Here is a 17,393-nt window from a genome sequence, read left to right as displayed (position 1 = left end):
CAGAAAAAAAAGCCAAATATGCATCACCTGATACTGCAGGGCAGGCCCAATCACCATATCCCCTAGTAGCATGCAGACAGCCAGAGTGCAATATGGGGTAGCTAAATGTTCAGTGCAGACTAATGTTCAGCCACTCACCTCAATTCAAGATTAGGGGAGGGGTGACTGCACATGTGAACTGATACCGAGGATGCCAGCCATAGATAACTGCGACACACCATATAGGAATGCAACCCCTACTAGCAAAGCACTGGATTGCCCTGTGTCACCACAGTGCCACACACTGGCAGGGCATCTTGGGCTCCTCCAGCATCTATAGCTCACCGCATACAAAATAACCACTGATAAATGCAGGTGTTAGTTTGCATCTTGGCCAAAACACGTAAGCTGACGGGCCGCGGTAAGGCCACCATGCATACATCAGAACATGAGCTTTCTGCATGCTACTAGGGGATGTGGTGATTGAGCCTGCCCTGCAGTATCAGGTGATGCAAATTTAGCTTCTTTATCTGTGAGTTATATCATATGAATGAAAGAACGGATTTCCATTGAACGCAATGGGCTTGTAAAAAGATGGTTTCCGGCATGGAATCCATGTCAAGAATGCTCCATGTCTCTGTACTGAGCCGCACACCTGTGCGTCCATAACTCGACCATACCAGATTGTAATACTCTGGGATAAAACGGTGAAGTGCCCCATTCACTGACGACAAGCAGAGACCTGAAAACCATGAGGAACTGATACGGCAAGTTGTATAGCTATCCATTATACAATGAATAACCTTAATATGCATGGCATTTGAACATTTTTCTGACTTGTATATTGCTTGCTATATTCCTTGGAGTCTAGCAAGTAACCTCACTGCCCACACCTAAAGAAGCCCTCAGGTTTTGGGACAGAACAGGAGGGGGTATATTACCTGCAGTCGTTCTTCTTTGCTGTCCTTCTGATCTGCTGATTTTAGGCCCTGTTTTTGGCTGCAGAAATTTTCTATCTACCTAATCCACACTGTGTACTGCTCTCTGATTTTTCAATGCTGATCACATGAGCATCTCTGGCCAATCATAGAGCAAGTATAGGGCATTGATAGTCTAACACTACCAATGCACTGTTGGGATTAGATAGTCAAAAAATTGCATCAGCCATCTTGGATGGCCAGAAACAGGACCTGGAACCAGTGAATCGGAGAGACAACAGAGTAAAACAACTGCAGATAATATACCCCCATCCCCTCTGGACCCGGGACAGAATTTTGTCCCAAAACCGGAGGGTGACTTTAATTCAGGCATACGTATAACAGGCAGATACAAGATAAATGTAGAGAACAATAGTGACGCAGTCATCTTTTTCATACAAAAGTAATGTACAACATGCTTCAATTAGTTACGGTACTTGGAAAGTAACTTTGTTCATTTGCATATCTATTGTCAACCTTTAAATTGGAATTGTTCAATTCTTTTAACCTCCTTTCCATAACTTCAAGCTCCTTTTGTTCACTCTTCAAAAACGTCACAAGTCTTAACTTCAGAACGCAGTGTTACACTGTTTATGAAGAAGTCGCAAGTGTGGGCTGTCTTACAGAAAATTGATGACTGAAATTATTGTCAAATCTTCCATAGAGCAAACCCATACAGGAGATCTCAGAGTGAATCTAAGTCCCTATGAGAAACAGACATCCATCTAGAACTCACTCCAAGGTGGGGACTACTGCCGTGGGATGCCCATTGTTGTAATCCCCGCTGGTGCCCACTGTGGAACCAGGCATGAAGAATGCTCGATTATTCCAAATTCAGTATTGTTAGATTCCATCCATGGGAAAACATTCCAACCTTTGCCAGGAGATGTGTATATGAAGTGGGGTATGCAACTGAAGAGCAGTAACCAATGCCAGGCTGCATTGTCTACCCATCTCCCCCAACACAGGGTTGACTGATGCTTACTATTAAATCCCATGTCAAAAGCATCTATACAATCGAGTGATAAATGAGTAATTTATACGGAAATATAGTAGACTGGATTGGGGGAGGTCGATGTGATAGATGTGCTAGCAAACCTAATCATATCATTTATATAGATGTTTTACATTTATCCTAGACACCTACAGCTCCGTATTAATATACTGTCTATTTCCAAAAATCACGCATATGTTTCAAGTCTCGAGGCTATCAGTAGTGTTTCTTCACAACTTTTTACTTTTAAGTTGACTTCCAAAGTGAAATTGAACTCTATTCGTAAGAACGAGCAGGCTGATATATATTCATCAGCAATATGGAAATGCATGCAGATGCCAAAGGTCATAAATAAATGTATGCATTACATTTTCAAGCATATGTCATTCAATATGCTTTCTCCAATCACATTAGCACTACATAGTCTACATTACAGAAGGCTAATAAGGCCGTATGTGTAGATTAATGTGTATTTTAATTAGTAGACTTACATAAACTGTTCATCTTAAAGGGAAACTGTCACTTCCCAACAGTGCCATAAACTAAGTTATGGTGTTGTTAGGGGAGAAGACAGGGGGCTTGGTGATGTGTTTTTTATACTCATCTGCTCCCATAGACATGGAATTCTGCTGTGTTGATTTCACCAGGTGAAGCGCTGGATCGGGGAAGCAGGTAAGTATAAAAAATACATCAGTACCCTAACAGTACCATAACTTAGTACCATCATGTCTATTCAGAATCAGTATACCTTTGCATTTTGGGGTTGCCTCGGTTCCAATGTACACATTAGGAGACATACATGTCGGGACTGCGGATAACTGTTTATCAGGAGGTATTGAAAAGTTAGACCATTGGGTTGTACCTTTAAGATGAAGGAGCCTTAATATTTTACTTCCACTCCAATAAAGATTGGCTTCTAGTGGTAGAACCTCAACCTAAGGCCCTTTTACACAGCCAGATGCTTGGCTAGTTTGTGCTGCCATAAAAACATCATCGTTCTCAGAAGCCCATCGCCCTTTACGAATGGGGAATGTGTTGCCTACAGCAATTAACAATCGTTTGTCCTTCATACAGTAAGCATTGACCTGATTTGTTGTCACCTCTGTTCAGGTCTGTCAGTGCTACACATAGCAAAAACCTAGGGAGCTAGACACCATGATGGACTGGACGATGACTTGAACCAGATGTAGGAGACAAGCTGACAATGGTAAATGACTGAAAATAAAGCTACAGAGTACACCTTGTACTGCGCCAACTTGCATCTAAGCAAAGCACCTGTCCAAGCAAAGTCCAAGCCAGAGAGAAGCAAGGGTAACTGACCACTGACCACCAAAGACTGAGTGCTGAGCACTTAACACTGAGCACTGCCCAGTAGAAAAAAAATATAACAAGTGTCCTCTGCAAAGAGGAACTGGCTTAAATCCCCCATGAGAGATTCCTAATAGGCTGACTGAGATGATTGGCTACTCAGCCAGCCTATCAGTACAGAGGACAGAGAGAAAATCCTTCTCCAGAATGACACTGCGCAAGTGCGCATGAACCAAAAGATGCATCACATGGTCTGGCTCTGGCAAGATGATGTAAGCTTGGACCTGCGCCTGTGTCCAGCCCTTTTCTGCGCCAGTGGTACTATGACATTGGCAATCATCAAAGGACTAGAATTAAATTTTAGAAGAGAGGTTGTGCATTTTTTGCAATCTTTTTTATCAGGTTTGAAATTGAATACAAGTTTTTCTTTTACTTGGACCGCCAGCAGTCATCTGTAATATATAGAGGAACTCAGGATCAAGTGTCCAATTACCCTACAGCACCCCCACAGGGAAAATGAAGCATTACATGATATCCATTAAACTTAATAGGCCATTTGTATAATATGTAGACCTTCTGAGTCTCCAGAACAAGAGACCTTCTAGTTGAAGGTCCAAAAGGAAGGATCCTCAATTGATGTAGAATTCCTTAAAGGGGTTGTCTCGCGGCAGCAAGTGGGGTTATACACTTCTGTATGGCCATATTAATGCACTTTGTAATGTACATCGTGCATTAAATATGAGCCATACAGAAGTTATTCACTTACCTGCTCCGTTGCTAGCGTCCCCGTCTCCATGGCTCCGTCTAATTTCTTCTGGCGTTTTTAGACGCGCTTGAGCTGTGCGGTCTTCTGCCTGGTGAATGGGGCCGCTCGTGTCGGAGAGCTGGTCATCATAGCTCCGCCCCATCACATGTGCCGATTCCAGCCAATCAGGAGGCTGGAATTGGCAATGGACCGCACAGAGCCCACGGTGCACCATGGGAGAAGACCCGCGGTGCATCGTGGGTGAAGATCCCGGCCGCCATCTTGGTGAAGAAAGAAGTAGGAAGAAAGAAGAAGTCGCAGAGCGGGGATTCGGGTAAGTAATATATATATTTTTTTTTTAACACATCCCTTGTAGAGATGAGCGAGCGTACTCGGAAAAGCACTACTCGCTCGAGTAATTTGCTTTATCCGAGTATCGCTGTGCTCGTCCCTGAAGATTCGGGTGCCGCTGCGGCTGACAGGTGAGTCGCAGCGGGGAGCAGGGGAGAGCGGGCGGGAGAGAAAGATCTCCCCTCCGTTCCTCCCCGCTCTCCCCTGCAGCTCCCCGCTCCGTGCCGGCACCCGAATCTTCAGGGATGAGCACAGCGATACTCGGATAAAGCAAATTACTCGAGCGAGTAGTGCTTTTCCGAGTACGCTCACTCATCTCTAATCCCTTGGGTTTGTCCTGTGCCGAACGGGGGGCCTATGGAAAAAAAAAACCCGTTTCAGCGCGAGACAACCCCTTTAACAAATTTTAAGAAATAGGTTTTTATAAAGTAAGTAAATCCTTTGAGCTGCCCAACAGAAAATTATGTTTTGTTTTCCCGATAACTTTTATCACTCAACTGGTTGATTGACTGACGGGTCAGAGGGGACTACAGTACCCCCAATCTCTTACGTGATTATAGCAAAAACCATATAATTAGGGAGAAGTAGGCTTTAATTACTGCAGTAGGAATTATAGTTCCTCTAAAACTTTTCCCATCCTAGCAAATTATCACTGTGTATAAAAGAACTGCTCCAAAAATCACCCCCATCATAAATTACTAGGAAGGTAGGGTCATAATTGTAGTTTATAAAGTCAGACTTTATTGTCCTTGCAGACACTGTTTCCATATATAAGGGCCGCAGTTCTTGTAAGCACCACTAAGAGCCTAATAAGTTCAGCTCCGCATAATTATTTGCAAAAAACGCGTTTAAACTATAAATAAATGCCAGTTCCTGTTGTGAACTGCAATCCCCTCCTTGGAGACACATTGACATTTGCATAAGACTCCGCAAAGATGGTGCCCATTGTGAATTGATTTAGGTAATTGAAAACATTTTGTTTGGTAATAAGGAAAATATAAACACTAGAGATTCAGGGCGCACACGAGATTCCTCCATGCTAATAATGGGCCCTGTTTGCTGTGCTCTTGATATAGTATGATTACAGCTGATTAGCATTAATAGAGAGGCTTCTTCTAGGTCTTTAATCACAGGTGTTTGATTAGCATTGTGCTTACAGATCAGGGACATCTGTCTTCTCATTACTTATTCCTCTTGTAGAGTGGGGCAATTACAGAGTTTGGAACTACCGCACCCCTTCCTCGCTATTTATTCTAATTTAGTGCTTATTAAATCTGCCACATGAAAGGAATGGCGCGCTGAATGCCAAAATGCTTCTAGACTACAGAATGGCTGTCATTTCCCCGAGTATATTGTAAAAGACCGTACGCAACATTTCCGCTCAAAATTACTACAGAGAACCAAAAAGGTTCACATGAATTAACGTCAGCGTTGATATAGTTTGACTACAACATGGAAGATATGTGGTTCCACTTCATGGATAGAATTCTAATTAGACATTTTAATTGGGATAAACAGGCCTCTGAGCCAAGAAGAATTGACAGAGTTGTTCAGTAATCAACCCTAATGCTGTCTAGAAATAAGCAGATAATGTAGAATTTAACAAGATTCTGAGACACAATCATTTTAAGTATTAAAAGTGGACAAAGCCCAAAATCTGCTGCCTGAAAAAGTTGATTGTATAAGAAAGGTTGTATAAGAAATAATTTATATGGGTGGTAAGGTTCCTGTGTCTCTGGAGGCCCCTCTTTAAGGGGGAGATATTGTTAGGGTGTACTGCTGGGATCTGTTGTTCTACATGGGTTTCCAGCAGCACAACTCCACAGGTGGGGGTTGATTGAGCTGGCTGCGTGTGGATTTCTCCAGCCAGCCGATCACCACTGGTCTGCTGCTCATATATACCAGCCCCTCTTGCTAAGGGCTGCTCGGCTTTCCTCTGTTTGTTCAGTGTGAACACTGTCATGTCCCTACGTGTCGGTGCATGTGTCGGACATGAGGTGTGAACAGTTCTGCTCAGGGTGCATGATATGCTATTTTTGTATGCAAATCCCTGGCATGTTGGTGTGAACTGTGTTCAGTCCTACTGTGTTTCGTTTGTCATCTAGGTCTAGGTTCCAGTGCAGGGCCATCCTTGTCTGGACAATCGCCCTGTATACAGGCAGGTTTCATGCGGAAGTTGTCTCATTGGAGTAGGGACCCGTGAGACATAAGGACCCTTGAAGAGGGCTCGTGGGCTTAAGTATCTTCGCCAAAATATGAACCAATACCTCACATTGTATCTATTTATGTCTGTTTATGCATGTAGGTATGCTTGGTCGTGTTTTGGGTGTTTACCTGCCAGTGTGTTATGTCTATCCGTAAGTTATGTCGGCTGTTTAAGAATTCTGCTGGAATTTCACCAGTTCGTGAGTGTGAATGACGTAACAAGATGTGTTATATAAAGTAGTGATCATGGTTAACATTGTGTCAGGGGAAGGAGAACAAACTCAGAAATAAGGGTCAATGAGCATTAACCAATAATTTACTTTAATGGAAGAACCCCTTTAAGAAAGCCAATACATATTCACCTATTTGGGTACAATCGTTTTCAATTGCAATTGAATGATGCAGCTTGGGGATGTAGCTTCTTACCATCCAAATGATTTCTGCCTGATTGATGAGGAATACTCTTTTCCTACATCTCATAGTCTGTTCCCAATGTTTTCAGCCTGTGGTACGTGAACTCCTGGGGGTACATTTCATGCCTGTTGGGGGTACTCACACAGTGCTCATGATGTGGTTTTAATAGGTGTTACAAAGTGTTTAATTGTGTTATCACTTAATGGGTACAAAAAGTGACCTGTAGAAAGAACAATTCAAAACTTGGCTTTACAAAGTACACAGGACAATATGGGAACACAGCCAGCGACTGGATCTGTGTGAACGATAAACTCTGGTTCAGTAGCGTCAGATAATATCTATGTTGTATCTAAAGGGGCTTTTACTATGTGACTGATCAGTTGCGTTATCCCACCACACAACGGTTTAGATGCTTCTCCATGTACTTTCCAACAGGTAGCAAATCAGATATATTGTTAATAGAGATGAGCGAACGCGTTCGTCCGAGCTTGATATTCGTGCGAATATTAGGGTGTTCGGGATGTTCGTTATTCGTAACGAACACCATGCGGTGTTCTGGTTACTTTCACTTCCTTCCCTGAGACGTTAGCGCGCTTTTCTGGCCAATTGAAAGACAGGGAAGGCATTACAACTTCCCCCTGTGACGTTTAAGCCCTATACCACCCCCCTGCTGTGAGTGGCTGGCGAGATCAGGTGTTCGCCTAATATAAAAGTCGGCCCCTCCCGCGGCTCGCCTCAGATGCGGTGTGAGTTAGATGAGGGACAGTGCTGTTTATACCGGAGCTGCTGTAGGGAAAGAATTGGTAGTTAGTGTAGGCTTCAAGACCCCCCAAAGGTCCTTATTAGGGCCACTGATAGCTGTGTGTTGGCTGCTGTTAGCAGTGGCATTTTTTTTTTTCTCAAAATCGCCTCTGCAGACCGTTGCACCTGGCATTAGGGACAGAAGTGCTGCATAGGCAGGGAGAGTGTTAGGAGTGAGTGTAGCCTTCAAGAACCTCAACGGTCCTTTCTAGGGCCATATTTATCCGTGTGCAGTACTGTGCTGGCTGCTGTTGGCTGTGCTGCATTTTTTTGGGGCTTCTCAAAATCGCCTCTGCAGAGCATTCCACCCTCCATTGATACTGCAGGGAAAGAATTGTATAGGCAGGGCCACAACACAGTTATTATTCATAGAATATACGCAGTGCTGCCTTTTGGTGGGAAAAAACTGAAAACAAATCTATTTGTCCTGCCTCTGTCCGTCCTAAGGGCTGTGGACACGTGTGAGCTGCGTGAAAAACATTGCAAAATCATACGCACCCAGCTACGCTTTACTGCTGGCTTCGCCATTTGCTTTCCTTAATTGGGAAAAAAAATACCTGCTCTGCCAGAGTTATAATAACTCTGCTACCCTCACGTTCTGTGACACATAAGCAGGGACACAGCACAGTTATTACACTTCTCATGTTCATTGAATATACGCAGTGCTGCCTTTTGGTGGGAAAAAACTGAAAACAAATCTATTTGTCCAGCCTCTGTCCGTCCTAACGCCTGTGGACACGTGTGAGCTGCGTGAAAAACATTGCTAAATCATACGCACCCAGCTACGCTTTACTGCTGGCTTCGCCATTTGCTTTCCTTAATTGGGAAAAAAAATTCCTGCTCTGCCAGAGTTATAATAACTCTGCTACCCTCACGTTCTGTGACACATAAGCAGGGACACAGCACAGTTATTACACTTCTCATGTTCATTGAATATACGCAGTGCTGCCTTTTGGTGGGAAAAAACTGAAAACAAATCTATTTGTCCAGCCTCTGTCCGTCCTTACGGGCGGTGGAGACGTGTGAGCTGCGTGAAGAACAGTGCTAAATCATACGCACCCAGCTACGCTTTACTGCTGGCTTCGCCATTTGCTTTCCTTAATTGGGAAAAAAAATACCTGCTCTGCCAGAGTTATAATAACTCTGCTACCCTCACGTTCTGTGACACATAAGCAGGGACACAGCACAGTTATTACACTTCTCATGTTCATTGAATATACGCAGTGCTGCCTTTTGGTGGGAAAAAACTGAAAACAAATCTATTTGTCCAGCCTCTGTCCGTCCTTACGGGCGGTGGAGACGTGTGAGCTGCGTGAAGAACAGTGCTAAATCATACGCACCCAGCTACGCTTTACTGCTGGCTTCGCCATTTGCTTTCCTTAATTGGGAAAAAAAATACCTGCTCTGCCAGAGTTATAATAACTCTGCTACCCTCACGTTCTGTGACACATAAGCAGGGACACAGCACAGTTATTAAACTTCTCATGTTCATTGAATATACGCAGTGCTGCCTTTTGGTGGGAAAAAACTGAAAACAAATCTATTTGTCCAGCCTCTGTCCGTCCTTACGGGCGGTGGAGACGTGTGAGCTGCGTGAAGAACAGTGCTAAATCATACGCACCCAGCTACGCTTTACTGCTGGCTTCGCCATTTGCTTTCCTTAATTGGGAAAAAAAATTCCTGCTCTGCCAGAGTTATAATAACTCTGCTACCCTCACGTTCTGTGACACATAAGCAGGGACACAGCACAGTTATTACACTTCTCATGTTCATTGAATATACGCAGTGCTGCCTTTTGGTGGGAAAAAACTGAAAACAAATCTATTTGTCCAGCCTCTGTCCGTCCTTACGGGCGGTGGAGACGTGTGAGCTGCGTGAAGAACAGTGCTAAATCATACGCACCCAGCTACGCTTTACTGCTGGCTTCGCCATTTGCTTTCCTTAATTGGGAAAAAAAATACCTGCTCTGCCAGAGTTATAATAACTCTGCTACCCTCACGTTCTGTGACACATTAGCAGGGACACAGCACAGTTATTAAACTTCTCATGTTCATTGAATATACGCAGTGCTGCCTTTTGGTGGGAAAAAACTGAAAACAAATCTATTTGTCCAGCCTCTGTCCGTCCTAACGCCTGTGGACACGTGTGAGCTGCGTGAAAAACATTGCTAAATCATACGCACCCAGCTACGCTTTACTGCTGGCTTCGCCATTTGCTTTCCTTAATTGGGAAAAAAAATTCCGGCTCTGCCAGAGTTATAATAACTCTGCTACCCTCACGTTCTGTGACACATAAGCAGGGACACAGCACAGTTATTAAACTTAGATTATTCATTCACTAGAGGCAGTGGGGCCTTTCGTTTTCCAAAAAGGGCAAAAATTATATTTGGCCTGCAGTCTTGCGCCAATTTATTTCCTGCCTGTGAAATCAAATCACTGGTAATACAGCATGCTGAGGGGTAGGGGTAGGCCTAGAGGACGTGGACGCGGCCGAGGACGCGGAGGGCCAAGTCAGGGTGTGGGCACAGGCCGAGCTCCTGATCCCGGTGTGTCGCAGCCGACTGCTGCGCGATTAGGAGAGAGGCACGTTTCTGGCGTCCCCACATTCATCGCCCAATTAATGGGTCCACGCGGGAGACGGTTATTAGAAAATGAGCAGTGTGAGCAGGTCCTGTCCTGGATGGCAGAAAGTGCTTCGAGCAACCTATCGTCAACACGCAGTTCTGCGCCGTCCACTGCTGCAAATCCGAATCCTCTGTCTGCTGCTCCTCCTTCCTCCCAGCCTCCTCACTCCACTACAATGACACCTGCTCAGGAGCGGGAACACTCCCAGGAACTGTTCTCGGGCCCCTGCTCAGATTGGGCAGCAGCGGTTCCTCTCCCACCAGAGGAGTTTATAGTCACTGATGCCCAACCATTCGAAAGTTCCCGGGGTCCGGGGGATGAGGCTGGGGACTTCCGCCAACTGTCTCAACAACTTTCTGTGGGTGAGGAGGACGATGACGATCATACACAGTTGTCTTGCAGTGAGGTAGTAGTAAGGGCAGTAAGTCCGAGGGAGCAGCGCACAGAGGATTCGGAGGAAGAGCAGCAGGACGATGAGGTGACTGACCCCACCTGGTGTGCAACGCTTACTCAGGAGGACAGGTCTTCAGAGGGGGAGTCAAGGGCATCAGCAGGGCAGGTTGCAAGAGGCAGTGCGGTGGCCAGGGGTAGAGGCAGGGCCAGACCGAATAATCCACCAAGTGTTTCCCAAAGCGCCCCCTCGCGCCATGCCACCCTGCAGAGGCCAAGGTGCTCTAAGGTCTGGCAGTTTTTCACAGAGACGCCTGACGACCGACGAACAGTGGTGTGCAACCTTTGTTGCGCAAAGCTCAGCCGGGGAGCCAACACCAACAGCCTCACCACCACCACCATGCGCAGGCATATGATGGCCAAGCACCCCACAAGGTGGGACGAAGGCCGTTCACCGCCTCCGGTTTGCACCCCTGCCTCTCCCCCTGTGCCCCAACCTGCCACTGAGATGCAACCCCCCTCTCAGGACACAGGCACGACCGTCTCATGGCCTGCACCCACACCCTCATCTCCGCTGTCCTCGGCCCCATCCACCAATGTCTCGCACCGCACAGTCCAGCCGTCGCTAGCGCAACTGTTGGAGCGCAAGCGCAAGTACGCCGCCACGCACCCGCACGCTCAAACGTTAACCGTCCGCATCGCAAAATTCATCAGCCTTGAGATGCTGCCGTATAGGGTTGTGGAAACGGAGTCCTTCAAAAGTATCATGGAGGCGGCGGCCCCGCGCTACTCAGTTCCCAGTCGCCACTACTTTTCCCGATGTGCCGTCCCAGCCCTGCACGACCACGTCTCCCGCAACATTGTACGCGCCCTCACCAACGCGGTTACTGCCACGGTCCACTTAACTACGGACACGTGGACAAGCACAGGCGGGCAGGGCCACTACATCTCCCTGACGGCACATTGGGTGAATTTAGTGGAGGCTGGGACCGAGTCAGAGCCTGGGACCGCTCACGTCCTACCCACCCCCAGAATTGCGGGCCCCAGCTCGGTGCTGGTATCTGCGGAGGTGTATGCTTCCTCCACTAAAGCACCCTCCTCCTCCTCCTCCTCCTCCTCTGTCTCGCAATCAAGATGTGTTAGCAGCAGCATGTCGCCAGCAGTCGGTGTCGCGCGGTGTGGCAGCACAGCGGTGGGCAAGCGTCAGCAGGCCGTGCTGAAACTACTCAGCTTAGGCGATAAGAGGCACACGGCCCACGAACTGCTGCAGGGTCTGACACAGCAGACCGACCGCTGGCTTGCGCCGCTGAGCCTCCAACCGGGCATGGTCGTGTGTGACAACGGCCGTAACCTGGTGGCGGCTCTGCAGCTCGGCAGCCTCACGCACGTGCCATGCCTGGCCCACGTCTTTAATTTGGTGGTTCAGCGCTTTCTGAAAAGCTACCCACGCTTGTCAGACCTGCTCGTAAAGGCGCGCCGGCTCTGCGCACATTTCCGCAAGTCCCACACGGACGCTGCCACCCTGCGCACCCTGCAACATCACTTTAAGCTGCCAGTGCACCGACTGCTGTGCGACGTGCCCACACGGTGGAACTCTACGCTCCACATGTTGGCCAGGCTCTATGAACAACGGAGAGCTATAGTCGAATACCAACTCCAACATGGGCGGCGCAGTGGGAGTCAGCCTCCTCAATTCCTTTCAGAAGAGTGGGCCTGGTTGGCAGACATCTGCCATGTCCTTGGTAATTTTGAGGAGTCTACCCAGGTGGTGAGCGGCGATGCTACAATCATTAGCGTCACCATTCCTCTGCTATGCATCTTGAGAAATTCCCTGCAAACCATAAAGGCAGCTGCTTTGCGCTCGGAAACGGGGGCGGGGGAAGACAGTATGCCGCTGGATAGTCAGGGCACCCTCCTGTCTATTTCTCAGCGCGTACAGGAGGAGGAGGAGGAGCATGAGGAGGATGAGGAGGAGGGGGAAGAGACAGCTTGGGCCGCTGCTGACGGTACACCGGCTGATTGCCTGTCATCCTTTCAGCGTGTATGGCCTGAGGAGGAGGAGGAGGAGGAGGAGGATCCTGAAAGTGATCTTCCTAGTGAGGACAGCCATGTGTTGCGTACTGGTACCCTGGCACACATGGCTGACTTCATGTTAGGATGCCTTTCTCGTGACCCTTGCGTTGCACGCATTCTGGCCACGACGGATTACTGGGTGTACACACTGCTCGATCCACGGTATAAGGAGAACCTGCCCACTCTGATTCCCGAAGAGGAAAGGGGTTCGAGAGTGTTGCTATACCACAGGACCCTTGCGGACAAGCTGATGGTAAAATTCCCAGCCGACAGCGCTAGTGGCAGAAGGCGCAGTACCGAGGGCAAGGTAGCAGGGGAGGTGCGGAGATCGAGCAGCATGTACATCCCAGGCAGTGCAACAGTCTTTAAGGGCCTGGCCAGCTTTATGGCTCCCCACCAAGACTGTGTCACCGCTCCCCAGTCACGGCTGAGTCGGCGGGAGCACTGTAAAAGGATGGTGAGGGAGTACGTAGCGGATCGCACGACCATCCTTGGTGACGCCTCTGCCCCCTACAACTACTGGGTGTCGAAGCTGGACACGTGGCCTGAACTCGCGCTGTATGCCCTGGAGGTGCTTGCTTGTCCTGCGGCTAGCGTCTTGTCGGAGAGGGTGTTTAGTGCGGCTGGGGGAATCATCACAGATAAGCGTAGCCGCTTGTCAACCGACAGTGCCGACAGGCTAACACTCATCAAGATGAACAAAGGCTGGATTTCCCCAGACTTCTGTTCTCCACCAGCGGACAGCAGCGATACGTAAGCAATACGTAGGCTGCACCCGCGGATGGAAGCTACGTTCTCTCTCACCATCCAAAACGGGGACATTTCTGCTTCATCAATCTGTGTCTAATATTCCTCCTCCTCCTCCTCCTGCTCCTCCTCCTGAAACCTCACGTAATCACGCTGAACGGGCAATTTTTCTTAGGGCCACAAGGCTCAGTCAAATAATTTTTCAGAACAATTTTTAAAAGTTTCAATGCGCTTAAAAGCATTGGAACTTTAACTTGAACCAATTTTTCGTTACACTGGGCTGCCTCCAGGCCTAGTTACCACTTAAGCCACATTAACCAAAGCGATTAATGTGTTTCACCTGCCCTCTTGGCTGGCCATGGCCAATTTTTGGGATGTACATTAGTACTGTTGATACAGCAATTTTTGTGGGCCCTCGCCTACAGTGTAATCAAATTAATTTTTAGCCCACCTGCATTACAGCTGACGTAACCTCAGCTGTGTTGGGCAATGCAATGGGATATTTCTATGTACCGCCGGTGGCTTCCTGGCACCCACCCAGGCAGTGGGTCCACAGGGAGTTTAACCTACATGTGTCCACTTCTAAAGAACCCCAGTCTGACTGGGGCATGCAGTGTGGGCCGAAGCCCACCTGCATTAAGCACGACATTACTACCTCAGCTGTGTTGGGCAATGCAATGGGATATTTTTGTGTACCGCCGGTGGGTTCCAGGAAGCCACCCATGCTGTAGGTGCACACGGAGTTTTTAATACATCTGTACACTTCTAAAGAACCCCAGTCTGACTGGGGCATGCAGTGTGGGCCGAAGCCCACCTGCATTAAGCACGACATTACTACCTCAGCTGTGTTGGGCAATGCAATGGGATATTTTTGTGTACCGCCGGTGGGTTCCAGGGAGCCACCCATGCTGTAGGTGCACACGGAGTTTTTAATACATCTGTACACTTCTAAAGAACCCCAGTCTGACTGGGGCATGCAGTGTGGGCCGAAGCCCACCTGTATTACGCACAACATTACTACCTCAGCTGTGTTGGGCAATGCAATGGGATATTTCTATGTACCGCCGGTGGCTTCCTGGCACCCACCCATGCTGTAGGTGCACACGGAGTTTTTACTACATCTGTACACTTATAAAGAACCCCAGTCAGACTGGGGCATGCAGTGTGGGCCGAAGCCCACCTGCATTAAGCACGACATTACTACCTCAGCTGTGTTGGGCAATGCAATGGGATATTTCTGTGTACCACCGGTGGGTTCCAGGGAGCCACCCATGCTGTGGGTCGACAGGGACTTCACAATAGGGAGTTGTACCTGCCTGTGTCTATGAATTAAAAAGCCCGGTCTGACTGGGGCATGCAGACACCTTGACAAAATGAATAGTGTGTGGCACATAGGTTCCCCATTGCTATGCCCACATGTGCAGCTCCTGATGGCGGTGGCACAGGATTCTATTTCTCATTGCTTCTGTACAGCATTGTGGGCTATCGCCCCGCCCCTATTAAAGAGGGTCGCTACCTAGCCGTGCCAACCCTGTGCAGTGTGTGCCTGCGGTCCCTCGTCGTGGCAGACGCACTTCTAAATAGACATGAGGGTGGTGTGGCATGAGGGCAGCTGAAGGCTGCGCAGGGACAGTTTGGTGTGCGCTGTGGGGGGGAGGGGGGGCGGTTGGGCAGCATGTAACACAGGAGAAGTGTCAGTGGAGTGTCATGCAGGCAGTGATTGTGCTTTGTTGGAGGTAGTGTGGTGCTTAGCAAAGGTATGCCATGCTAATGAGGGCTTTTCAGAAGTAAAAGTTGTTGGGGGGGGGGGGGGGCCCACTCTTGCCGCTATTGTGGCTTAATAGTGGGACCTGTGAACTTGAGATGCAGCCCAACATGTAGCCCCTCGCCTGCCCTATCCGTCACTGTGTCATTCCCATCACTTTCCTGAATTGCCCAGATTTTCACACATGAAAACCTTAGCGAGCATCGGCGAAATACAAAAATGTTCTGGTCGCCCATTGACTTCAATGGGGTTCGTTGTTCGAAACGAACCCTCGAGCATCACGGGAAGTTCGTTCCGAATAACGAACACCCGAACATTTTGGTGTTCGCTCATCTCTAATTGTTAACAAATGTATCCGTATCTGTCAATGACTCCAGTTGTCTGATCGTAAAATGAGGTCTGTCTAAAAGTGAGCCCCGTCAACTTTTTAATCTTCTTTTTCTAGGGGAGTATGTGGTGATGGTTGAAGACGTTACCAGTCCACCATTCCTGGGATATGCCCTTCCAACTGCTTTTAAACTCGTAAGAATTGTGCCGGAGAAGCCCAAAGGAAAAAGTAATCGGAAGTCTGAAATGCTGAATGTTCCCACTGTGAACTGAATACATTGTCCTAGGTGTTTCTTTCTTTAATCTCTATAGATTTGTGTATTTTCTATTATTAAATACAACATTTCTCAACGTTTTCGTTGTAGAATTCGTTTTACTTTCAAGTTAAAGGGGTTTATCCACTTTGAAATCTTTTTTTAACAGGCAGGCATTGCGTAAACTAACAAAAAAGCAATACTTACCTCTTTTTAGATATTTCACTAAGCCCCATTAAAATGAATGGAGCGCTGACTGCGTATGCGCCTCTTCTCAGTATTCCCTCAAAGTAATAGTGCCCTCTTTGTGGTCTCAATTAGTAACAGTACGCCCTCTGTGGCCCCACTTGGTTATAGTGCCCTATCCATGGCCTCAAGTACCTCTTATGTGGCTACAATAGGTAACAGTGCCCCATCCATGGCTCCAATTTGAAACAGTGCACCGTGTGTGGTCTAATTTATTAATAGTGCCCCACCCTCCCCCCGTTGTCCCATTTAGTAGTAGCACCCCCAATTAGTAATAGTGTTCCCTTTGTGTCCCCATTTAGTAATATTAACCTAAAAATGACCATATTTAGTAATATTAACACTTAAGTGGCCCCATTTAATAATACTAACCTCTCAGTGGCTCTGTTTAGTAATATTAAGCCATCAGTGGCCACATTTAGTAATATTAACCCCTCTATGGCCCCATTTAGTGATATTACCCATTTTGTGGCCCTGGTAACTTTAGCAATAGTCCCTCCAAATGTCTGGCTGGGCAGAAACATTTTTACAGGTATGGTCAGTCACCCACTGTCACTACAGAAGTTCAGGCTGCTGCTCGCTGCTCAGCCTATCCTGACTCCTCCCCCATATCCTATTCTAGCATAGAGTACCTTCAGCAGATGGAATAGGAGTGTGCTAACCGTCCTCTGCTTCTTTTGGGGTTAGGGGAGGTTTTACTCTAAGGAACTGATGTATCTGCTTGAGGTTCTGAAAATAGGGTCATGTGATGTAACCATAACAGCAGGTCCTTCATTAAGCCTTCAAAGGACCTATTCTATTAGGAATGATCACACTGCTGGTTTGTCGCTTTTTTAACCAGGGAATTGTGAAATTACATTGAGCAATCAAAATATTATTGCTGTTAGAAAACTTTGACTGGCACCAGCCTCCTGAGAAGACTACTGGTGGGACTGGTCATCTACTGGCCACCCTAGATGTGAATGGAGGCTGTGCTGCTGATAGAAATATTTCTCTATATGGAATGAATGATCGCAAGAATGATTGGTCATCCAGCATATAATCTGAGTTGGCTTTTCTAAAGGTCAATTAGACGAGTGCTGATCTTTTTGATTAGCACTCGCAAAGTGATCCATGTAAAAGGCAATAATCACAGTGTCTCTATAACACCTTTGGCTTGAGAAGTGTAGAGTGTGTTAACCCCAATAACCATG

At 47.3% G+C, this 17,393-nt stretch overlaps 1 protein-coding gene across 2 annotated transcripts in view; it reads left to right on the top strand.

Moving 5' to 3' along the window:
- MORN1 (MORN repeat containing 1) overlaps positions 1-16,051 on the top strand; it is a 370,129-nt gene extending 354,078 nt beyond the window's left edge. For both annotated transcript variants that reach the window (XM_066606845.1, XM_066606844.1), the window contains one exon: positions 15,819-16,051. In XM_066606845.1, coding sequence (XP_066462942.1) covers positions 15,819-15,973 — 155 coding nt within the window. In that variant the 3' untranslated portion in view covers positions 15,974-16,051. The remainder of the gene's footprint in view (positions 1-15,818) is intronic.
- Positions 16,052-17,393: the final 1,342 nt, after the last annotated feature.

Source organism: Eleutherodactylus coqui, chromosome 6, assembly GCF_035609145.1.
Source record: "Eleutherodactylus coqui strain aEleCoq1 chromosome 6, aEleCoq1.hap1, whole genome shotgun sequence".
Classification (NCBI taxonomy): Eukaryota; Metazoa; Chordata; class Amphibia; order Anura; family Eleutherodactylidae; genus Eleutherodactylus; species Eleutherodactylus coqui.
The sequence above is the reverse complement of the archived record's forward strand: the minus strand, read 5'-3'. Positions and strand labels throughout refer to the sequence as shown.